Source organism: Magallana gigas, chromosome 9 (assembly GCF_963853765.1).
Source record: "Magallana gigas chromosome 9, xbMagGiga1.1, whole genome shotgun sequence".
NCBI lineage: Eukaryota > Metazoa > Mollusca > Bivalvia > Ostreida > Ostreidae > Magallana > Magallana gigas.
In genome coordinates this window covers 28,991,824-29,017,943 of record NC_088861.1, presented here as the reverse complement: position 1 = coordinate 29,017,943, position 26,120 = coordinate 28,991,824, and the positions used below count along the sequence as shown (strand labels likewise).

Below are 26,120 nucleotides of genomic sequence, written 5' to 3'. Positions count from 1 at the left end.
CCTATCCTGCATCAATCAGCCATTCAAAATTGAGCTTGAGTTCAAATATTTTCCTGATTTGTTTTTACGAAACAAAGTTTAAATGTTAATCTTCTTTTAAAACTTCAGCAAAATTACAACTTTTGCAACTTCAAATATTTGTTTTATATATTTATATAGTTGAAGACTTCATTTTCACCTACAAAATCTCTAGAATCCAGTAGCCTCCCCCACACCCCCCTGTCTAAAACTGGTACCTAACTGGTACTTAACTTTAAATCCTGGATCCGCCATTGAGACCTAAAAGACATTTAAAATAAAACCAGAATCATATTGGAAAGTTTAATGTAAAATAAAACATTTTCTCTTTTTTCAGCAACGTACTTCATCTACTGCTCTGCGTTCGGCAATGTCCTCCCGTTTTGAAAAAGCCGTTTGATGGGACCAGCTGCCCGCAAAGCTCGTCTGGCTAAAACCTAATTTGTGTTGATGTAAATGCGTTGGGAAAATAATTATCAGTGCATATTATACCTGTATTTGCATGGTGTTTGTTGACAATTAATACCGCCTGGAACACAGCCCCCCCTAAACTATATCATTACTCTGATACCCCCCCCCCCCCCCCGCCCTCTTACAAAAAAAAAGTATTTAATCTAATGTATTTAATATGAAACTGTTCATATTGATCAAAGATGACTTAAAGGGAACTTAAAGACGATGTAAAGACAACTCAAAAGGAGTGTAAATGCCCCTTCAGGATGCTTAAAGATGGCTGAAATGTGGCTTAAAAAGGACCTAAAAAATATATCCTTTAAGGTCAAGATATAGAAAAAGATTCCAGAGTGTGTTGTTAGTGTTAGAACCATTATGACGTCAAAATTTATTTGAAGAATCTTTTTCCCGTACTTTACGGCTTTAAAGAAATTATGTAGAAACTTAAACAATTTCTTGACATTCTATATAAAATAAATGGGAAAGTAATCCTGATAGCCATATTCAATTTGACATCATTTTAAAGAGGAGGTCCAGAGCTTATTGAATTCTGTTTTTGGAGAGACTGTAGGCATTCTATATATATTTTCTTTATTTTTTTAAAATGAACAAAACTCTGAAATTTGTCCCTTACTTTCTTCGTATTTAATAAAAAAAAATGACCGTTTAAAACATGGTTTTTCATTGTGTTTACCAAACATCTTTGTCCCGGTACACCCTATCAAACAAAGCTATTGTTATGAAGCATCATGGAGAGAATTTATATCTTAAATCTTATAAACCTGTAGGTACCTTGACCTTAAGCAACCTTTACACCACCTTTAAGCCACCTTTAAGGACTTGCTTAAAGATGGTTTCTCGCCCTGTGTAATTTGTCTTGTTCATTATTGTTATATCTATCAAAACATGTTTGCGATATTTTATATATTAAGTTCTCGATACTGAAATGTTTGAATAAGGTGAAAGGGCACTTGTGTTCATGTTCAAATAAACCACGTGATAAGACCACAAGGACAAGGAAGAAATAATTGTGAATGCGCCGTTTGAACGTATATAAGGTTTGTTTATTTTAACTTAATAAAAACGGCTGGTAATGAAGAGATAATCTGTGATAAATATTTTGCACATTTAGTAATGTGTTAGACCTTTTTTGGTAAACTTACTTTGTTTTCATTGCAAGGTTAAGACTTATGATATGAAAATACTTATAGTTATTTATGAACTGAATAATTATTTTTCTCTTGGTTTAAAGATTAAGGTGGCCATGGACCCCCGCATTAGTGCCCAGGATGTTTTACGTTGTCGTCTTTGTAAGACTCCTATCCCCCCTTTATACTGTGACATTTGTCACATACATCTATGTAAAACTTGTGCAGGGGAAAATATCTTAGATGAGTCCTCGGAACACAAAGTGGTCGTTTTTAAAAAGCGTGGATTAGCTCCTAGTTGTTCTAAACATTCTAAAAAGTTATGTGAACTTCACTGCAAACAATGTGACATTCCTATTTGTTTGCAGTGTATTTCATTTGGAGAACATCACGGGCACGAACTAGTTGAAATTTCAAAAATTCTAGAGAACAAGAAAAAGAAATTAGATAGAGACTTGCAAGAATTAGAAAATTCCATATTTCCTAAATACCAAGAGATTGCATCTATCATCCCAGTTCAGACAAATGATCTTAACAAAAACTTCCAGAAATTGGCATCAGCTATTAGCAAACGTGGGGAAGACATGCACAAAGAAATAGACATTGCAATGCAGAAACTAATTTTTGAAGTGAATGAAATGGAATCCAAACACTTGGTTGTCCTAGAAGAACAGGAAGATGAAATCAAACGCAGTATTTCTGAAATCACTCAGATTATTGCTGATCTAAAAGAATTACTGAACTCGAATAATATCTGCCTTATCTCTGACTACAAATCCAGGATTGCTGAATTCAGAAGACTGCCTCCTAAAATCACAGTAACTTTGCCAAGTTTGACGCCTCATAAGATTGATAATGAACAGCTTCAGCAACGGTTTGGATCTCTGACAGGATTATCTTTTACAACAGAAGAACGTTACCTACCAGATTCTTCCGAGGATGAATCTTCTCTCCCGGACAAGCAACTAATTGACAAACCACTTATCATCACAATTATAAACACCGAATATGGAGACCTCAATAGATTATGCAGTGTCGCATGTCAGAATGATGACGAAGTATGGACGCGTGGTCAAGACAATGTCATAAGACTTTACAATACCACAGGGAACATGCTTCAGTCTATCAAAACCAAGTCCGGACATAAGCCATGGGACATTTCATTGACAAAGAGGGGTGAACTGGTTTATACTGCTTACAGTGATAACTCTGTGAACAAAGTGACGAATACAGAAATACAGACAGTGATCAAACTATGGGAATGGAGACCGCGAAGTGTTTGTAGTGCTTCCTCTGGTGACTTTCTTGTCATTTGTGTTAGTGATGATGAGAAACAAACTAAAGTTGTACGTTATTCTGATACCAAAGAAGTACAAAGTATTTAATTTAATGACAAAGGTCTACCTCTTTATTCATCCAACTTTCAGCCTAAATATATTTGTGAGAACAAGAACTTGGATATTTGTGTAGCTGACAATGAAGCTCGTGCAGTAGTGGTGGTCAGTCAGGCAGGAAAACTCCGCTTTATTTATAATGGCTCTCATATGAACACCAGAGACCCGTTTAAACCAGTCGGCATCACTACAGACAGCCAGAGTCGAATCCTGACAGCAGACTATAACAACGACCGTATCCGCATCCTGGACAAGGACGGACAATTCCTCTGCTATATTGACAACTGTGACCTACAAGGTCCACTGGGTTTATGCGTGAACAACAGAGCCAACCTTTTTGTTGCCGAGTATAAAACAGGCAAAGTTAAGAAAATACAATATGTTATATGAAACAAAACAAAATGATTTTGTTTTAAACATTAACATTATGTATCTGCCTGAATTGTTTTCAAATCAAAACGAATTTATGTTAACAATATACTACCTATTTACAAAAGATATTCGTTTACACCAGGATCAGTTGTAAATGTACATATGTTTTCTGAGCTTCTGCAAAGATGTGGTTACTAGTAAAAGAAGGCAGTTTATTTTTCTTTTTTGAAGTATTCTCTAAAAGATCTTTTTATCGAATGGTAGATTTACATCTAAATGTACTTTATAATGGGTTATTTAAAATAATCTTCATATGACATGCAAAAACAGCCCCCCCCCCCCCCAAAAAAAATAAAATGAATATTTCAAAAAGTTAAAAAGTTCACCGAGATATGAAATTAGTTTGGTCACGTGATAAAACCTGTGAAGCTCGAAAAGCTTCTCAGAAGATTTGATCATGCACTAACCAGGTTCATACCCCGGTGAACTTTTTTTCCCTGTTTATCAATTATATTCACACTTGAAGGTAAATTGTTCAAAATTCCAAACACACCCTGGCCTTTATGTCTACAGTTATGCAACCGTCAAACCATAAACTTGCGCGGTGATTCACTGTCACGTCAACAATATGACCCCTTAACCCATTAAAAAGTGAGCAGAATTGAATGTTTTTGCTTTTGTAAAGGTTCATATTAGGAAGCATATTTGCGAATGTAAATATGATAAAATGAATGAATGTAGATAACATGATAGTAAATGCCATTGAAGTGACTGTTATATATATTTCATAACAACAAACTAATAGTTTATTGTGTATCATATCTAATTTACACCGAAACGGGTAATAAAATATTGCTATTTATGTGCCAATTCAACTTTCTGTATTCTTATCAATGTAAATAAATTGATTTTTAAAATTTCATTACTACAATGTATAAATTTTTGTTAATAATGCTTTTTAACAGGTAACTTGAACTCTGAAACAACGAAATCAGTTTTAAAGAATTGCTGTTTCTCAACAAAATTATTTTGAATTTTTTAAAATGTTTTTAAATTTATATGCCTATTGCGTTCTACATACTAGTATTTGTATATTTATCTTATTAATAAATATAAAATTCCTTTTTTGCATCTTTCCTTTCATGTGTAATAGCAAGTTCTTTTAAGAAGAAAGGGACACCAATGTTAACTCAGTCTGGTACATGTATTTTAATTAAGGTCTTCCGTTTCCAACGGAAGACCTTTCTATTATTGTGCTGGTTAAGATTATTCTTATTTTTCTTTTTTCTTTTTTTTTCTTCCTAGACGCGAACTTTGAGGCTTCATATCGTGCTCATTTCTGAACGGTTTTTGCTCAAATTTTCAGGGCTAATGGACTTTACAAAACACTATCTTCATCAATTCATAAAAGTTAGAATTCCCTTTCCGGTAACGAGTTATTTCCCTTTTAAATTTTTTTAGGGCCTTTGCTTTCCAGACAAAGGCTCCGAGACTATGATAGCAGGGAATGGGAATCCAACGAATTTGAATAGCAGATACATTGTAGTGGTGCACATTTGTTTTTGTTTTTAGATTACGTTTTTTATTTAGGAAAAGGTAGGGGGTCAAAAAACAGGATTCCAAAAAGTGCAAAAATTTAGACATATTTTCCTTTATATCTTTTTAACGAAAAATATTTTGTAAAGACATGTAGAATAAAAGTTGTGCAGAATATCAAGGGCTTTCATTTAACACCAATAAAAAAGGGCTTGCCCCTTAAATAAAGGGCCAATAGCCTCTAAAAGTTTTTGCTTAATAACTCAAAATCGGTTAGGATTTTGATATGGCTGTCGCTGGAAAAGTTGCTTGTTGGGATCTCATAAAGGTCGTAACAATGTTATTTTGTAAGTGATTTGTGTAGTATGAGTGTAAAAAGCTTTACATGTTGACATGTACCTGTTTTCATTTGACAAGTTAACGAAAGTCTTTGTGCGTACAACTGGTATAAAGTTGCCGCAGAAAGTATGCTGGTTTATACAGGAGGCATTAATTCATAAGAATTTTTTTTGTTGTTGGAGTATAAGCTTTTCCTTTAGGAGTTAAAGTCATTGTTGTTAAGTTCTTCTAGTGCACAATCATTAAAAACGGCAATTGGAAAACAAAACATTCTTTTTCTTTTCTGGTAAACCACAAAATTTGGAATTAAAAAACTCTGTTCATTACATTTTAGTTATTGACTCCATGCATTTAAAATCTACCTTGAATCAGAGCTGCATGTGTGTGTGTACCATTACGTAAGCTCTCCCTTGCCCGCGGCCGAGAAAATCGGTTACCATGCTCTCGGCTGGACTACCTAGCGGTCAGCGGTTATCTAATACACGAGAGTTGCGTCTCTCATATATGAGTTTATTTAGCCGCGAACTCAAGAATTGTTTTAGTTTTGATTACACAAAATCTTTTGTGGTTTAAACGAGTGGATGTCAAGTAAGAAATAGTTCATTTAATTAATAAAAGCAATGTCATTCTCTAAAGCAATAATAGACATAGATCAATTGTGGGGTTTAAGTTTAAAATATATAACTTCTATTTGATAGAGTAAGGTCATTATACTGCAAACTTTTCAAATATTCCTTGGTTCTGAGCTGTGCGTTTCTGTGCGTTGTACCTTTACGTAATCTATTCTTCGTCCATGGCCGAGGAGATCAGCCACGGCTGCATTACCTAGCGGTAAGCGGTTATTTAATACACAAGATTCGCACACCGCGACTTACACTTACATGCATATGAACGTGTTTGAGTTAATATAGCCGTATATACAAGAACTGTTTTAATTTTCTGTTATAAAAGTTTGTCCTACTTGTATATATATTTAATTAAATATTTGAGTGTAAATGAATATTAATGAACGATATTACTCCAAATCGGAAAAATCGTTCGACATAAACTAATGGTTCGTTTGTTCAGGTAATTAAAGTACTTTAAAAACTGTACAATTAATGTTTTAAATCAACACCACCCCCCCTTCAAATATTAAACCTTTAAATGATGATCATCCCTCGCACATGGCTGAGGAGATTCGGCACGAGTGGATAAGTGATCCGCCGTCGGTTCGTATTCTTCTACATGTACCTTATGACGCGTTTATGTTTCATATTTTGCACGGACACAACTATATTTTATTATGTTTTCAATTATTATATTGGTTTAAGACGAAAATATAAATTGATTTTACTTGTACAGTTGATTAAGCATTGATTTATACGATAGCGTACAAGGTAGTTTAAACATGAAATCAAATTATAATCAAAGTTCCATGTTTGCGGTAGGGGCTAGCACGATAAAGGAATGCCCTGAATTGAGGCATTCGATTATTATTTTAAAAAATATTCACATGAGTTTAAACAACTTTAGATTAGATTCTATCGGTCACATATTAATCACTTCGAATCTGTAGTTTCATTGTGGAAGCGAACTCATTGCTGCCCCCCCCCCTTTCCTCCCGCCCCGCTGACAGGTGCTCGAGCTGGATTTTTTTTTAATTGGAGAAAAGATAATTAGATCTGTCGAAAATCACTTTTGGTGGATTCTTCTTATGTGTAACATTTTGTTTCACCTTCCCACCCCTTTGTTTATTCGGCCAGTCTGTGTTAATTCAATTGCCGCATGCGACCGAGAATCTTGTGTCGCTTCAGCGCACACAGCTCAGAACATTTATAGCCCCAGGTCATCAATTGTTGTGTAATTGAGTAACAGTTGGAAGGGTGATTTTACTACATAAAATAATAAAATCATAATATAATCTATTTGAATTGAGTACCATGCGTATAGATTCCCATAATAATAAAAAAAAATATTTCCTCTCTATGTTTACATTTAATTTTGTTCAAATAATTAATAAATTTTCTATCATTTAAATTGTGTGCCTCATCAAATACTGATTCCGATTACCTTGAAGTCATTCATTTTCCATTGGCTTTTGACAAAAGAGAGACGCCTGACCATCCAATGAAAACAAATACACAGAGTTTGATTGACAGGTTCAGCCAGGTGCAGGTCTCACCCGATGTCCGAGGTTATGTGTGCTGTTTGTACACAGCCGAATGGTCTCAGTAAGAGTTATCAGTAAGAGTTATCGATGTAAATAAATAATAAAAATACATGCCTATCAAAACATGATCGTGCAAGTTAAAGTTGATTTAGGTTTGTTCCAATAGAAATCATGTTTCACTAACTGTATTTAATATTTTTTATGTATAGCGAATTTTACATACCTTTCTTTTGTTTGTTAAAAATTCGTTCAATTTTGTTAAAGTAATGTAAAACACGGGCGCCATTTTGAAACAATTAACTTGTCAGAGAGTTCCGAATGAAATCTGATGAACATTTCACACGGTTCTCGCACGCTTTGCCCGAAACGCTAAACGGTTTACATGAAACTCTAAAAGGTTTACACGAAACGTTTCTCGCACGTAGGCCGCACGCTTTTTTGGTGTAGTAGTACGTTTTAGGGTCTGTAAATTTTGTCAGCACGCAATTCTAAACTTGCACATAGTCTTCAAAAAATTTAGAAATATTTTAATATAGAAGTTATCTTTGAGAAAAGTTTACGTGTTTTGTAGGCGGGTTTAGTTTAAAAAAGAAATACACTTCCTGACATGAATCACGAGTACATACTGTTTATAACAATGCTTGCTACCCTTTGAAAATTTAACTCGCCATTAAACATCTCATTTTTTAAAGAATGTTTGAAACGATTACATAAACTCTGCTCGACAAATAGTTTTCCTAAAATATTTTCTTCCTTTCTTTTTTCAAAACACGTTTTATATACAGGCTTTCAATCACAACACGTTTTTATAACAAAAGCAGAACTGAAAGTATAGTCATTATAATCGTTTGACACCATATAACATATATTTTCAACTCGCAGCAACAACGGAAGACCTACTCGGGGCTTTGCCACGAGCTCTGCTCTAGTTCTCAACTCTGTTTTGTGTCTCAATTGCCTAATCATGTGAATATAAACGTAAGGTTTTTTTATATTTGCTGTCTCAACATCGAGTAACCTTGGTCGGCTTTTAAAAATGTGTTTTTCTCTTTATGGAGCTTGGGTTATTATAACAAATTGCCAATCAGAACTACCTTAATTTTAAGAAAATATTCCACTTGGGATAAACTAATATACAGTACAGAAATAAATCAATATATTTTCACTTTAAAATGTTGACAACTTTGATATTTCCCTATACGTTTATGCAATTTTTTTCACTTTAAGGAGGAAACAATATAGTACATGTGGTGATATGGCCACGACCAACTAGTTCTCTAAAAATATTTTACTTTGTTAATAGAGTTAGGGTTTTGCTATCGTTCAGATAAGTGGGGATTTGATATTTTTGATAGACTCATTGTTTGAACAAAAAACTCTATACTATAGCCAGGCACTTTTGTAACAATGCAATACGTTTTTATGTAACTTGTCAGGTATATATTTAGTGATTTTAAGTTAAGTTAATAATATTTAAACACATTTGAGCGATCTTTGTAGAAAATTAAATCAAAAGAAGTTTAGGTTACATTTGTAAAACTTCTTTAAACTTTGTTAGGCATGGAAGGGACTCTATAACAACTACAATGCTAGCATGACCGTCTAGTAAAAAATAAACGTATGTTTTAACTGAATTAATTTAATAATTGGTTTCATTGCACTTTTAAACAAAAAGTGGTGGGCTGTAAATGGAACAATTTGTTTATAGAAAATGTTATGGTTGTATTACTCTTTTTTGTAATATTTGACCGCATTCAATTATGACGTAATGTCTCAAGTGTATAAAAAGGTTAAAATTGTATGCATATAAATACACAGTCTTACACTTCTATATTACTCTTCTATTTCCGTACATAGGAAGTTGAATTGTTAAAAGCGTGTGTAAATCATGTTTTACCGATATATTTGCTTTTTTAAGTTTTATTGATATAACATACTTTTATGTTAATCTACTCTTGATTAAAAGATAGAATTACTTTTTGACTTTACTCACGAACTGACAAACACTTTGCAGGTGTCATAACAGTATTTCACTGAAGGTTCACGTCAAAACATGGCTGAGGCAAAATAAATACCGAATTCCCTTTTAAATGTGGGGTGTTTCCGCACGCGATAGGAGCTGATTTTTTATGAACAACTAAAAAACAATGTATAAGAAGTCTAACTATCTTTTGTAATAATGCAAGGTCATTTGAATTTTTGATGCCTGTTGTTTCCGGAGGGACAGGGGGGGGGGTGAAAAGGCCCGGGCTTAAATTTCAAGCACATGTGTAACTTCGATGTAAACAAAGTCTGACGCCTTGCTGAATGCACGTGTGTATTTTGCTAGAAAATTGTAATAAAGTATTGTTTAATAAGATATCAAGAGGATTTACCCAAGAAGTTCGGTTTGAATTTTTAATATGTATCTAAAGTTGCGCAATTTTGGTAAGAATATGTAGTAAATTTCAATACAGTAGTGACACCTTCAGGGTATATGTTCATTTTGACGGTGTTTTAGTATTAAATGATCGTCACAAACCTCTCCACTCTATGCTCTTCACTTAGTTCAAGTGTATGAGCAGGAAACTGTTAATGTTGGGACCAGTCGATTGTCTTCCGATTTAAAAAAAAAGAGACATAGCGTCATCTCATAATTGTTATATATATATATATATATATATATATATATATATATATATATATATATATATATATATATATATATGAAAACAGCGCGATTTAAAATGTGTTTCACGTATAACGTTAAAGACTAGCTTAATTATTTGATCTAATTGTGGGTATGCTGTCTCAGATTAGCAGGATCAATTCAGTGGTTAAATTTAATTGAAATTTTTCAATCTAAACATGAACTAGATGATGTCACAGGAGAAGGATCTACATGAAAAGATTTTTTTTCTTTTAAAATTAAAAACTCTTTAGATCAAAAGTGAAGGCAACAATAATAATTGATGTTATATGATTAATAAAAAGACACGTTTAAGCTTGTTTAGCGTGTTTAAAAAAAAATAAAATAGAATAGAAACAGAGAAATTGTGATAGTTTGACTTAGTTTTATTTTTAGAATTATTTAGTTATTCATTCATTCACTTTTTCCATCTTTCACTCTTTGCACTGCACTAATACTAACAAGTGTGTGTAAACTTAAACACCCCTATTATAAATAATGGTATAGTCCGTTTAGGTTATTTATTTCAGTGGTTTGGATTATTCCATTTGAAGATAGGTATTTTTTATATTTACGGTTTGTGATTGGTCAGTATTGGTCACTACTGATAGAGTTTGGCGGGAGATATTCTTTTATATTCTGGTTCTGTAATCTTTTAATTGCAACCAAGACTTCTAGCCAGACAGGTTTGTTTCAGACTGAGACAAATCATACAGACTCAGACCTGTAAGTTGTTCTTTTAAAACATAATTCTTTAAATAAAACTAAGTCAAACTATCACAAAATGATAAAAGATTTTATTCAGATCCTTTTAATTGATTTTGCATGAGAAGCAATTTCTGAAAATACAGGCATGTCCTTATTAATTTATCTAAAACTAGATATCCGCCAGCTCTTTAATTTAATTCTATGATGAAAATGAAGGACCATCAACACCAGGAAAGAATACGAACCCTTATACACTGTCGTTTGTGAAGGTTTGTTGGTTTTTATAAAATAATAACTAAGTTATTATCATGATATGGTCTGTTTTAGGTGCATGATTTTCACTTAAAAGGAATCGAAAGTGTTTTAATTAAGACTATCAATATAGGTTTGTGTAATTTGCTAAAATTAAACGGTTTAATTTTTATTGTGAGTTGAAGATCAATTTGATAAAAAAAATTAATGGGACTTAATTTTTTATCTTTTAATTGGTACATGTAGAATCCTTTTGGAATTAATCAGAAAGTCTGACCATGGACCGCTGTTGGGCCCAGGATGTGTTACGGTGTCAGCTCTGTGAGACCCCGGGCCCCATTATGTACTGTGCAATTTGTCACACACATTTGTGCAAAGTGTGTGAGGGGGAACATCTCTCTGATGAGTCTCAAGAACACAAAGTAGTGCTATTTAAAAAGTGGGGACTTAATCCTAAATGTTCAAAACATTCCATGCAATTTTGTGACCTTCATTGCGAAGAATGTGACATTCCAGTTTGCGTTGAGTGTGTTTCCTCTCGTGAACATCTAGGGCATAAAAAGGTTGGGATTTCAAAAATTGTAGAACACAAGAAAGAAGCTATACAGAGAGATATACAAGAATTAGAAAATACAATTTATCCTCAATACCAAGAGATAGCATCTAACCTCCAAGTTCAGAGAGCTGATCTGAATAAAAACTCCCAAAAACTGACAACAGCTATAGAAAAACACGGAGAAGATTTGCACAAAGAAATAGACATAGCTATCGGGAAATTTAAATCTAACTTAAATGAAATAGAATCCAATCAGCTGGCTATTTTAGATAAGCAGGACGATGAAATAAAGCGCAGCATTTCTGATATTGCACAGATCATTGCTGATTTAAATGAATTACTGAACTCTAATGATGTATGCGTTGTCTCTGCTTATAAATCCATGAATGCTGAATTCAGAAGAGTACCCCCAATACCCACATTTTCCTTACCAAGATTCATTCCACGGATGATTAGCAAAGAACAAATTTATCGACAGTTTGGTTCTCTGTCACCGTTATCTATCAAGACAGAAGAACATGGCTACATAATCGATTCTCCTGGTGCTGAGCCGTTTCCTCTGGACAGACCGCTTATTGATGTCCCACGGATTATTACAGATATAAGCACGGAACATGGAAAATCCAATGAATTAGAGAGTGTGTCCTGTCTAAGTGATTTTGAAGTATGGGCGTGTGGTTCAGACAACATGATGAGCCTCTATAATCTTAAGAGAGAACTAGTGAAATCAGTCCAAACAAAGTCAGGGAATAAGCCAACCGACATAGCAGTGACACAGAGTGGTGAACTAGTTTATACTGATTATCTTGACAAAAGTGTGAACATAGTGAAAAATACACTCATAGAGACAATAATCAGTCTAAGGGGGTGGAAACCTCTCCATGTCTGTTGTTCTTTCTCTGGTGACCTCCTGGTTGTCATGATCACTGATGATAAGAAACAAGCAAAAGTTGTGCGTTACTCAGGCTCTACAGAGAAACAAAGCATACAGTTCAATGATAAAGGACAACTTCTCTATTCATCGCAACGTCACACCAAATATATCTGTGAGAACAAGAACTTAGACATCTGTGTGGCTGACAGTTACAACCGTTCACGTGCAGTAGTGGTGGTCAATCAGGCCGGGAAATTCCGGTTTAAATACACCGGTCCTCCGTTACTTACCAAGGAACCATTTGAACCAGTTGGAATCACTACAGATAGCCAGAGTAGAATCTTGACATCAGATTATAAGAACAACTGTATCCACATCTTAGACCAGGACGGACAGTTCCTCCGCTACATTTACAACTGTCATTTACAGCGACCAATCGGTTTGTGTGTTGACAGCAGAGACAATCTCTTTGTGGCCGATGGTTACACTGGCAAAATTAAAAAAATCCAATATAACTACATCTAAACAAACTGTGTCTTAATATCACTAGAATATTATGAACGATTTATGTTTATAAAAATATTTAAGTACACGTCGACATTTCCCATAAAAATACAGTTATAAAATGAAGTTATTGTACCATTTTAATTGAATTATTTCATATACAGTAAAACTCGGTTATAGCAAAGTCCAGGGGACCGATGGATTTACAACGTTATATCCGTAATTCGTTATATCGGTATAATCAATCCTTAATAATAACTATAAAGAATTCTCTATTTTCATGTATTCTTTCACCATACTATAATGTTTGCTATTTGGGCTTAAATTAAAAAGCATTACTTTGATACCTTTAATAATTGGATTGTGAATTGAAAAACTTATTAAAATAAATTCATTGAAACTATAATGTTAAATGGTAGTGCAAACATTTTATATTGTAAAGAAATTCGTTATAAAAGTTTTAAACTCCGTTATTATTCACCTCTACGGGATTCAAAATCAGTTCGCTATATCCGTAAATTCGTTATATCCGAATTTGTTATAGCCGTAAAATTTGACAAAGATTTGTTAAAGCTGGTTGGTCCATTTTTTTTTTTTTGTTATTACAGTATCAACATTTTTTCCATACAAACCATTTATCATAGAAAGTTTTGGACTTTCTTCTATTTACACGAGCAGAATCAGTCTCCTTTCAAAGTTAGAAATATTCAAAGTAAATAAAGATAGTTTCTTTTTGGGCAAACGAAAAAACAAACGAAAGTGCACCACGGGAATTTTTAGAAAAGAAAACTGTTTGGTTTCGTCCCCCGAAGATTGGGGTTACTATTATTCAACCCGTATGCTATGCATCGACTGTAAAGAAAGCAAACTTCAGAAATATCAGCGAACAAAACATACATGTACACATGTTTATTTGTAATTTGTCTGATTATTTCGACCTTTATTTAATACGATGTCAGAGTCGTAATATAACCATGATACCCGTTTCGTCGTCAGGGGTGAAAAATCTAACACGAGGCGAAATAACGCGGTACCCTTTTAATAAGTCGTTTCTTCATTGCAATTTGGCATAATTGACTAGAAAAACTACTGCAATGTTTATTATTATACATATATTAAGCATAATCATCGTTTAAAAGCGTGCATAAAATTCGATATAAAGTCGGACCAAGCAGCTTTAGAAATTTTACCGGGGACTCAAAAAATCTTGAATCAGAACGGAAGTTTCTTTGCTAATTTTAATAACCCTAAACTAACATTTTAACAGTTTTGTTTTTATACTGGCTATATACCAGTATTATAAACCATATCTTAGAATAAAATGACTGTTTATATACCGGAATCACATGTCTATCCACTTTTATTTTGACATTTTATATGTAGAAACAAGAAATCTTCGACTTCTGATTTATACTCTTTTTCCATATATGAAGATGAATCGTTAAAGCGTGTGAAAACCATGAAACCTTAACTAAATAATGGTGCTTTTTGATGTTATGGATATATCCAACATTTACCCCTGTCTCTGTTAATCTATTCTAGACAAAGGAATATTTTAACGAATGTTTCCTTTTATTCTCAAACAGACAAACATTTTGAAGGGTTAATATTTATTTTGATGGTGTCTAAATATTTGATGTTAGTCAAAAACCTCTCGACTTAAAGCTGTTCAATTTGTTCAATTGTTTGATCAGGAAACTGTAAGTGCTAGGACCCTCTTATACTCTTTCGATTGATTTACAAAAATGATGGAGCGTCATATTACAATTGTATTATGTAGATGTTTATTTTTTTATATAACAGCATGGCTTGAAATTCATTCTTGGTCTGTTAATTTAAAAACACGAGGCTCACTCAGATAAGTAAAGATCAAATTATGGGTTTGAGTAGAGTTTGTAGAGTTTGGATCCAAATATTATCTACGCCCTGTCATAAGAAAGAATATAACATTTACGTAACCAGGTTTTTTTTTAGATTATCTCTATATATCAAACGAGTGTAAAACAATAATACTTGATGTACCTTTGTCCACCTTGATTTGAACTTAAGTCATCTTTTGCAGATAAAAAATGCCAGTCTAAATGTGAACTTTATACCTATTAATAAGTACAAATATAGTACTGACACTTATTAATGTTCTCCTTTAGACTGTGTGGGTCTTTGGTTGATGTAGCTAGTAAATATATGAGATAAATTCACAGTTAAAACACCAATGCGACAATTTTTAGAAACTTCAATATATGTTGGAAGCTGCAATATATGTTGTGCCGAATTCAGTGTTGCATTTGACAAACGTTGGTAAACGATTGCTGCCCAAATCAAATGTTGTTATCAGCCAACCGATAAATCTATGTTGGCATAATGTAGAATGTGTTATCTTCTAATACTGGACCAATGGTGGGCCAATGTGCGTTATATATGTATAACATTTACCATATGGTGAGTCAAAGTTGGCTCAATTTAGAAACAATATATAAGTGCAACAAAGTATCAAAGCAAATGCAATACTTCAGTAGATTAATTTTGAAAAAAGAATGCCCCAACAATGATAAAAAATATCCATGAATTTCAGGTCCGAAAATGTTTTACATGTAACTAGAATATGTTTAGAGGGAAAATGTGTATTCATATTAATAAGATTAAGCTACCAGTCAGTAAAATGCAGTATTGCGAGAATTTTTTTGCACACCATCGAACTTTGCAGAAACTTCAACGAAGTGGCAGTTAGGTCAAACACTCCTAAAATAAAAAAGTTTAATCTACGATTTAAGTTATTTAAACTCTGTGTGTCTGCGCCAAGTATCCCGACCACCGACTTGTTTATGTACTGTCATAAACAAACAATTATTTTGTAATATTACTTTCCATTATTATTGATTTAGGTTTCTTAAATGTTTATGTCAATTTTACAACTTTGACGTTTAGAAAGAGATTATTATTTGTGTTGTCTCAATAATTTCAGAATAACCCTCGTATGTTTATAGCTTGTATGATGAAGTTATTAGTGTGAATTCAATGAAATAAAATTGCAATGGACTCAGAAAAAAATATTACAAACATTTCTGTTTTATATCCTGAGTTTTGACAAAAGGCACCTCTCTTTAATCATGTTAGTTAATACACGTACAGTCAACTGGAGGGCATGCTAGATGGGGAAAAATTGACAAACCAAACAGGTCATTAGAATATATCAATGTACCAAGAAAAGAAATGATCTAAATATTGCACAATATGCATGAGGAGGTTTGCATACCACGTTTCTTGTTTAAAGAGTGAAGTCATAATTAAGTCATAAAATAAGGCAAACAAGGCTTAAAATAAACTTTCGGAAACGTTTTGAAGCATCCAGAGAACACGCTTATCACATATTTAGGGATTTAAATGGATCATTAGACTAATGTCTAAAATCATCTAATGTTCAATCGGGAATTCTAGATCAAGTTTAGATAAACGAACTTATTGATTTATTGACCCAGATATTAGTATAAACTTTTGTTGATTAAAAAATACACCAATTACTATTAATAGACTGTCACAAGATATTTTTGCCGCACATTTACTTGAATTTTTCAATATTTATAAAAGCCCAAGATTCCCCCTTTATAACACCCCCTCTATCTTGTGGATGAAACTCTGAAAAAATTGTGCGAGATTCTTCGAGTGACTTCCGAATGGACAAAAGATGTCGTCAACATTTCCCAATTTAAATCTCCGTGTTTTTGTTCCTGTCAAATATAACGAGTGCAAAATAATATTTCCCAATGAGGATATCTTGAATATTTAAACTTTTTTCGATTTCAATTGTATTTCATTCACGAGTAAGTGTAATTTTATTAAAAATCGTCCAAATGTATTGCATAAATATCTTGAAACAGACTTTAAACAACCATTTTCAGTAGTGCCTGGATTCTCCTTTTGCACTTGCTCCATGTTTTGAATAAAACAAATCAGTCTTTTGTTATGGAAGAATACCTTGATTTATATCATTACCTGTATTAGAATTCATGAATCTACTGAGACAATATTTAATGGGGGCAATTACATCAAGGTAGTTTTAAATATGTAACATAAAACTATTATTTAAAAGCATATTATTCATTATGTTTGCAAAGAATATTCAATTAACATGTGTTACACAGCTGGCAAGTTAGTCTATATTATATAGTTATTTTCATAATTATAACAAACAAAAATCAGTCGGTGTTCAGAGCAAGTTCACAAGTTTGATAAATAAAAACCAGAAGATGAGAGCCAGCAGAGGCCTAATAAATGAGTGAACCACAAGATAAATATGAATTAGATAGAAGGCAAAGTGGGGTGTAAACATGAAGAATGATTTCGTGGCACATACATGAAACAATACGAGAACTGGTTGACTTTATAAATAAATATTCCGGTACTTTCAGAAGGAAAAATAAATAAAGGATATTGAAATTGTAAAATTTGTTTTTCTTTAAACAAGGAAATATATTGCAATTCATCAGTTATTAAATTATCACGGAAGAAATTCAAATTCATAAAATTGCTTAAAGTGACAATAAAGTCTTTGATATTCTAATTGTGAAATACATTTTTAATTTTAAATCATACGACTATTAAAATCATACGATCATAAAATCACAGCTATGTTGAAATATTCGACCATACAACATGATAAAATATGTACATTTAAGGGATTACAGCAATAGGATATTTATTTTTCAAATAAATCTCGAGGAAAAAAAGCACACTATTTTCGTAATGCTGAGAACAATCTAAAAATTATTGAATATAAATCCTTACTGAAGAAACCAGAAACCATTTAAAACCAGTCGGCATCATTACAGACAGCCAAAGTCGGAACATGACAACTGACTACAACTACCTGAGTAACTATAGCATGGATCAGGGCGAACAATCATTCCGTTAATTTTTAAACAACCGCAATTTGGACCATCCAACCGGTCTGTGTATTTATACAAAGCACAAATTCAATTAAAGAGAATTTGCAAAATATATTGTTACTGGTGTCAAAACATGGGTTCACTATTTCGAACCAGTAAGATAATATTATAACTAAATCTGGCTAATTTAACACGGTAGAAGGCCTGTAGTTGCCAAAAGAGCCATAGGCAGAAAAAAGGTTTTTCATTGCATGTATTTCTTATGTGATGGTATACCGTAAAAAAATCCAATGCCAAAGGACGATCATGACACTTTGTTAATGTTTTGATAAAAGTTAAACTGTCCGTCTAACTTTTTTAAATTAAGTTTGCTACCAGGAAATCTACTGCTTGCGCTTGTTTTGTATCGTCTGAGCGCATGGCAACCAAGATGTCGCCCGATATTGAACTGCAAATTCCCCATGGTTTCCATCCTCTCAACTTCAAAATTTCCTCCGTTGTACTGTTGCCCAGCAGACGAGCAATAAATTTTAGAAAATAAAACTTTGAAACCTATGAATCACGTGAACAAATTTTTACGGTAGGTTTTCTCACGAGCAGTAAACCCGCGAGCTATCTTATTAAAGTGCACTGATAAATTACATGAGTCAGCGACCTATGTAACTAAGCTTGGTCAGAGTGCATTGTATACAACACTTTTTGGTGTAAATAAAAACAAATAAATATATAATGACGCGAACATTGCTAAAAAAAAAACATAAGCCACTAACACGGGTTACATTTTTTTCAATGTTGCTCTTCATATCTCGCATGAAACACCAAAGAAAGCATTTATTTGTTCTATTTAAGTGAGAAATCTACGTAAATCACTATAAAATAATGATTATTTTGAATTCGGCTATAAATTCACAGGCACCTGACATCAAATTCATTTCTTGTATAAAAAAACCCTTTACACTTAATACTATAAGGAAGACTATAGTCATCATCTTTTATCACAAGAAATCAGATACGAGTTGGCAAAGTGTGTATTCACAGCAGATTTATAAAACAAGAAACCCGAAACAACAATTACGGTCGGGTTTACGTTTTTAAGGATATGTGAACCTGACATGAAACTAATTGAAAAATTGAACAAAACTGTTTAAACAGGCTCTAATCGATTTGCTCTTGTCAAAAAAGACATTGTTAGCTAATGTAAATGAGTTCCTTTCCATGGCAACGACCTTCAAACTTACCCATGTTCAAAAAATTAGAACGAGAAAAAAAAAACTTAAACGCAAATTAAAAATGTCATAAAAGACATTTTTATAATTATCTAGAAAACGTTTCTTACCAAAATATTAAAAAGGTTAATAAAATACTTTATTTATCTGAAAATGGATTTTTGGAATTCCTTTTATTTAATCCGCTATTTTAGTTTGAATTTCCTCTGACCACTAAAAAAGTGACATTTTTTGACGTGATCAGAGCTAAAAAAGTTGCAAAAAAATACTATTTCCTAGATTAAGACTTTCATTTTTATATGTTATTTTGAAGAAATGATAGAAAACAACAAATTAATAATAAAAAATTGGTATGTTGGTAAATAAGAAAAAAGATAATAACTTCTGAATTTCCTCTGACCTATATTAAAATAGATGCTACAAACCCTACTCATCTGTTAGAAAAAGATGTATAATTCTGTTTCAAATGGAAATTTCGTTTAACTAGTTATACTTTGAACCTGTATAAGTTCTTGTAGAAAAAAATATTGGAGATGCGTTGCAAATACTACTAATAATTGAATAAAAATGGCTGAAAATCCGAATTTCCTCTGATCTGACTTTTACAAAAAATCACTCTGCGCGCTTTATGGAAGTCAATACTGCCATAAATGATTGTATTTCTAAAAAGCAAACATATAAAGTGAAGAGGATTCTTTAATTTGACAATTTTTTCGCTTCCAATGTATATTAATAACTAAAGAGAGTTTGTTTTAATGGTAATTAACAGACTGAGTGCCATAGTTGTGCATCTGATATAATTAAGACACTCTGGTCTCTGTTCACAAAAAAGAAAAGCATGCATGAAAACTTTAATACACACAATTTTTATGAAGCCTTTGTTGAAAGATTTAAAATACAATCAAACCAAATTAATCACAGGTTTCATAAAAATCATATACGGACTGTAATTAATTTGAATTTCCTCTATCAATCTTTAAAAGTTTTCTCTGATTTGCAAGGTATTGCATTAAAAAGGGTGTAATTGGTAAATAGGAGAATCTTTTACATGAAATGAACAGGTATAAAATAAAATATGATACTTAATCATGATAATCCATGATATCATATCATCTGATTGGACTAGACAACACTGCAGATTCTGAGATGATTTATGATTATATTGCTGTGGCCTAACTAGCATATGTATATTTTTTTATGTAAAATGATAAATATATAGATAAGGTATCTATACCGATACATAAAACAACAAATATTCTTATTCACAAAAATCATTTCAAAAAATATTTAACATAAAAATTTTACTCAACCATACATTCATAACTCATTCAAAAACTCCGTCATTTAAGAGGATTAATATTTTTTGTGAAGCTTGTTGTATATAAGTGTCATAATGATGATCTCAACTTGATCTACATCAGTAACCTCATCAAGGTTATAAAATAAAGCAGACTTCAGACAGATAAATGAATGGACAAAAAGACACTGATAGACAGAAATGATGATTTGATATACTATGCAATCATAAAATTAAACATAATTTTAAACGTGAGACATTTATTTTTAAAATCAGTTTACAAACTTTATTACTGCATTTGGTCAGTAAAAACAACTTTTGACATCTATCAATTGTATTTCTTAAAGCATATGCATGTATCTTAATATATGTTCTTTTGCGATAATAATTCTTAATTGTCCGATTATATGTCCAAATTATTCATGATTTTTGGAGTCTCAGAAATGGTTTTCAAATCCAAGTAAACGTGATAAATCATGAATGGTAGATTATCACTTGTTTGCTCCAGCTTCATATTTCAGGATATGTTGTTTCAATTTTATATCATAAATGTTCAAATAAATATTGTCATCCTTAAATTACCAAATAAATGATCCAAGTCATCAATTGGGAAAGGCTTAATCAGGACGAACATAAGAGAAAGAATAATCTGATTATAAGCACTTCTCTTCGTCACTCATGGTTTCAGTTCTTTACATTAGTCTTATATTTTTCTGCATTGTGTCTTATATTAGGAATTACCTCGTTAACACATACCAGTGATTTTCTCATCTTTTGGAGGTTTGAAGAATCTGTATTAAAAAAACCAAAATAATATTACTGATACTATTACTTATAACATATAAGAAGGACTCATATGAAAAGATGATTTAAGAAGATACATGTAGAAAAATAAAATTCATATCTATATTATGAAAGTGTATGCAACATAGACAGACAGAACCTTATATAAATGGATTATTCTATATAAAAAGTTAATATCAGGTGAAACTTGTCAACATTTTATTCTAATCTTGAAAGTTCAAATTAATGTTACTTAATATTTCAAATCTTATTTGACTGTGTGTATTTAGAAATCTTATGTTTTCAAAATAATGGGAAAAAATAAGAATTTGTAACAAAATTGAACACATCACATGAAATCTAAATATGATGTGAGCAATTCTATCAACCGATAAACCACGATATACTAGTTTTTCGTTCAACTGTAATTTGATTTTTACAGTTCAATTAAGGTGAATACATGTATCAGTCAGCTGTTCAAATGGTTTCACAGTACAGAGAATCAACATTACCAGTTATTGATAGTGAATAAAAGATAAATTCTTCATGTTATGAACTATATGTGCTAAAAAAAATCATCAATACATACATATAACTTGTTTCCTTACAAATATACTGTTCAAGCTAATGTGCATGAAAGTGTTACACTAAAAATCATTTTGTGAGTAAATGTTGGTAATTAAAATAAGCTTGTCATATGCTAGAGTTAACCCAGGGCCCTCTACGCTAACAGCTGGAAATAAACATGTACATGTACGCGCCTGGTTAACCTTACCATATATTATGGTTAATTTCATTTGAGAAAATTCGAACTAAAATTGTGATTATTTTATATACAAACACTGACTGAATTAACAATGAATAATTTTAATGTTTGAACAAGTTAAGATTATTGTTTAGCTATTCTGCATATAGACTAGGCGATTCTGTTTTCATGTTGATAATATACGAGCATAATAATCTATACCATGCTTACTTCTTGCAAATGACAGGTTTAGATCACAGGGAACTGGTGTATGGTCTCGTCCTTTTTTTCACTCCCTTTTAATGACACCCGACATCGTTTTGTGTTCGCAATATTCGTCGTACACTAATGATATCCATCAGTTTTTGTCATTCCGACTTGTTGTTTACATCGAGATTTGGGAAATTACCGGAAACCGGCGCAAGTATGTCGTTAACTTAATGTTTGTAAATGATTAAAAAAGTAAAACCTTTTGATATAAATGTTGATATAAATGATATTTTGTGCAAGTTCATAAACTTACACACATTGTATCACTGTTCTAAACCTTAAATTAAGCAAATAAACCGTCGCTGTTGAAATACGACAGCTCATCGCCAGACGACAGTTCGCGTTGCCTTGTTTTTGTCAGGTTCACCTATCCTTAACAGCCCTCGTACACATTTGTACATTATATCTTCAACATCTGGAATTTTTAAAATTCTTACTAAACGGCATGCAGCTGCCTTTTTTTGTTGTTAAGATTTCTTCGAAACACTTTAACTTGATTTTACCTGAGTGTAGTTACTAATGCTACATGAATACCCAGTGTTAGCCCCTCCCCTTTATTCAAACTTGATATCCGCCAGCTTTAATCACGTGACGAAGATCAAGGACCATCAAGACCAGGAAAGAATAAAATCCATAGTCGACATGTTTGAGAGTTTGTGAAGGTATGTTCTTTTTTATAACATAAACAGAAATACTTTATCTATGATAATGAGAAAGTTTGTGAAAAGTTTATGAATTTCTCTCAATTTTACCAGGTACGTATATACGTCCCTGATTTTACTTGACATATTTTAAATGTACATGTGATTTTATTAAAGACTATCACTATATGTTTACGTGATCGACTGAATTCAACAGTTTTATTTTAATATATTGTCAATTTTATGCCAATTAAAAGATAAATAATCGATGAATATTAAGTAACCATTTTTTTTTCAATTTTAGTATCCTCTTATAAATATATCAAGGTTTTTGACCATGGACCGCCGTACTTGGGCCCAGGATGTGTTACGGTGTCTTCTCTGTGAGACCCCGGGTCCCCCTATGTACTGTGACATTTGTCACATACATCTGTGCAAAGCGTGTGTGGGGCAACATATCTTTGATCAATCATCACAACACAAAGTGGTGCCATTTGAAAAGCGGGGACTTAATCCTAAATGTTTGAAACATTCCACACAATTGTGTGACCTTCATTGCAAAGAGTGTGACATTCAAATTTGCACGGAATGTGTCTCGTCTGGTGAATATCTAGGCCATAAAATGGTTGGGATTTTAAAACTCGTAGAAAACAAGAAAGACGCTGTGCAGAGAGATTTACAAGAATTAGAAAATACAATTTATCCCAAATACCAAGAATTGGCATCCAACATCCCAGTTCAGAGAGATAACCTTCATGAAAACTCCCACAAACTGAAAACCGATATAGAGAAACATAAAGAAGATTTGCACAGAGAAATAGACATTGCCGTCGAGAAATTGAAATCTGACGTAGATGAAATAGAATCCAAACACCTGGCTATCTTAAATAAGCAGGAAGAAGAAACTAAACGCAGTATTTCTGAAGTTACTGATATCATTGCTGATCTGAATAAATTGCTGAACTCTATTGATGTCTGCCTTTTATCTTCCTACAAATCAAAGAATGTTGAATTCAGAAGAGTGCCCCCAATACCCATTGTTTCCTTATCAAGATTCATTCCTCAGAAGATTAACAAAGAACAAATTTATCAGCAAATTGGTTCTCTCTCAATGTTATCTATGAAAAAAGAACAAGAATCTACAGGTGCTGGGTCCTTTCCCCTGGACAGACCGTTTATTGATGTACCACGGATCATCACAGATATAAACACCGAATATGATGATTCAAAGGTATTAGAGTGTGTGTCCTGTCTGAGCGATGATGATGTATGGGCTTGTGGTTCAGACAACATGATGAGCCTCTTTAATCTTAAGGGGGAACTTGTGAAGTCAATCAAAACAAAGTCAGGGAACATCCCAGGCGACATAACAGTGACACAGGGTGGTGAACTAGTTTATACTGATTATCTTAAAAGAACTGTAAACATAGTGAAGAATAAAGGGATAAAGACAATTATCAGTCTAAGGAGTTGGAAACCTCTTTTTGTCTGCAGTGCCTTATCAGGGGACCTCCTGGTTGTCATGATCACTGATGATAACAAAGAAGCAAAAGTTGTGCGTTATTCTGGCTCCACAGAGAAACAAAGTATACAATTCAATGAGAAGGGACAGCCTCTCTATTCGTTGCAAAATCACACCAAATATATCTGTGAAAACAAGAACTTAGACATCTGCGTGGCCGACAGTTACCCTGGTTCGCCCGCAGTAGTGGTGGTCAATCAGGCTGGGAAATTCCGTTTTAATTACACCGGTTTTCCGTTAATTCTCAAGAAACCATTTGAACCAGTTGGAATCACTACAGACAGCCAGCTTAGAATCCTGACATCAGACTATAACAACAACTACATCCACATCCTGGATCAGGACGGACAATTCCTTCGCTACATTGACAACTGTCAAATAAACCATCCAAACGGTTTGTGTGTTGACAGCAGAGACAATCTCTTTGTGGCTGATGGTTACTCTGGAAAAATCAAAAAAATCCAATATTACATTTGAACAACCTGTGTTTATACATATTTAACAATATTACAAACAAAGGATATTAATGTTTACAATCAACCGATATCTCGAATTAAATGGGACCGTTTAAAAATTTCGAGATATTGAAGGTAAAATTAAGGGGTTAGACTTTCAAATCACTTCAACATATCCATTGTATTCGAGATATCAGTGTTCAAGATGTCAAAGTTCAAATGTATATTTAATATATTAAATGTCGGGATTCTGTATCATAAAATTAGTTATACATAAAATATTTTTTTTTATTTTATCTGAATTTTATGAGAAAATGACAATAACAAACCGTCAACCATCTCAAAAATCCATAGAACCAATTCGAAGCAGAGCAACACGGATCTCCAAAAAGATAGAGGTAGAATCAGGTGCCTAGGAGGAGTGAGCATTCTCTGCTGACCGGTAGCACCCGTCGAGTGTTTCTTGTCACAATTAGACATGTCATTCTCGATGTAAATGTCAAAATCGGGAAAATGTCATATAAAGGACAGAATAGGCCCATGGGGCCACATCGCTCACCTGGGCAACAATGACTTTAAATGGACGTCCAAATGATAGTGTGCCTTATGGCCCCTCGGTAGAATAGCAAAAATAAATATTGTAAAGTATTAGAATTTTTCACTTTTTTGCATACACGTAATTATTGACATTGTACCTTAATGCAATACTATTTTTACCGAGAATAAGAAAATCCTTCGCAAGATATAAATCTAAACATTTAGTAGGGGTATACTGTTAACTTCCAATTCCCTATATTTTGGCCCTGCCCCCCCCCCCCACCCCTTACCCCACTTTATAAAGCAATCAAAATATATGAGAGCATATTGCTACATTTTCTTCCTGAACTACTTACTAGTTATGGTATTTTAAAAAAATATATCAAAATAGTTATTGTATTTTATTATAAAAGTTTGTATAAACATCTCTAATGATCAACCCAAATTTCAGCGTCAATCGTAGAACTATAAACAAGATACAGAGCTCACAAATCTGCTAGGTTTGAGTCATTTTTTTCTGATGAATTCACTACATTCAGCTCAAGATTTTTAACTTGGCATTTCCTATTCAGCATTTAAAATGTAAACAAAAAGAATGGCCTCAGATCTGTGTACAAACAAAAATTTGTGAGCAAAGCTTTGTATCTTGCTTATGATTTGAAGCTTAACACTCAAATATGGTTAGTAAATAGAAATTGCAAACAATTAAACATAAGAAAAATGCACTGTAACAAATACTTATTTTTCAAAACGAATCAAATTTCCGTCAGCTATATGTAACTCTATT

At 32.8% G+C, this 26,120-nt stretch overlaps 3 protein-coding genes across 4 annotated transcripts; all 3 read left to right on the top strand.

Annotated features, from left to right (window-relative positions):
* The first annotated feature begins 1,186 nt into the window (after positions 1-1,186).
* On the top strand, positions 1,187-4,595 carry LOC105332340 (E3 ubiquitin-protein ligase TRIM9). The gene is made up of 2 exons (XM_011434897.4): positions 1,187-1,529; positions 1,724-4,595. Exons 1-2 carry the CDS (start codon positions 1,506-1,508, stop codon positions 3,002-3,004), a joined length of 1,305 nt encoding a protein of 434 aa, XP_011433199.3. The 5' UTR covers positions 1,187-1,505; the 3' UTR covers positions 3,005-4,595.
* A 6,366-nt stretch (positions 4,596-10,961) lies between these two features.
* LOC105332950 (E3 ubiquitin-protein ligase TRIM71-like) lies at positions 10,962-15,848 on the top strand. The gene is made up of 2 exons (XM_020069135.3): positions 10,962-11,057; positions 11,287-15,848. Exon 2 carries the CDS (start codon positions 11,319-11,321, stop codon positions 12,993-12,995), a length of 1,677 nt encoding a protein of 558 aa, XP_019924694.3. The 5' UTR covers positions 10,962-11,057; positions 11,287-11,318; the 3' UTR covers positions 12,996-15,848.
* Positions 15,849-22,652: 6,804 nt separating this feature from the next.
* LOC117691289 (E3 ubiquitin-protein ligase TRIM71-like) lies at positions 22,653-25,228 on the top strand. 2 transcript variants are annotated; one of them, XM_034477050.2, is made up of 2 exons: positions 22,653-22,840; positions 23,124-25,226. In XM_034477050.2, the coding sequence occupies exon 2, from the start codon at positions 23,157-23,159 to the stop codon at positions 24,816-24,818; it is 1,662 nt and encodes a 553-aa protein (XP_034332941.2). In that variant the 5' UTR covers positions 22,653-22,840; positions 23,124-23,156; the 3' UTR covers positions 24,819-25,226. The 2 variants fall into 2 exon arrangements, with proteins under 2 accessions (XP_034332941.2, XP_065928084.1); XM_066072012.1 differs by having other exon boundaries at positions 22,825-22,933; positions 23,124-25,228.
* The last annotated feature ends 892 nt before the right edge of the window (positions 25,229-26,120 follow it).

Coding starts and splice junctions, on each gene's coding strand:
- LOC105332340 (XM_011434897.4), top strand. CDS start 1,506: ATGCGCCGTTTGAACGTATATAAG. Junction 1,530..1,723: donor GCCGTTTGAACGTATATAAG/GTTTGTTTATTT, acceptor CTTGGTTTAAAG/ATTAAGGTGGCCATGGACCC.
- LOC105332950 (XM_020069135.3), top strand. CDS start 11,319: ATGGACCGCTGTTGGGCCCAGGATGTGTTACGGTGTCAGCTCTGTGAG.
- LOC117691289 (XM_066072012.1), top strand. CDS start 22,910: ATGAATTTCTCTCAATTTTACCAG. Junction 22,934..23,123: donor ATTTCTCTCAATTTTACCAG/GTACGTATATAC, acceptor TTTCAATTTTAG/TATCCTCTTATAAATATATC.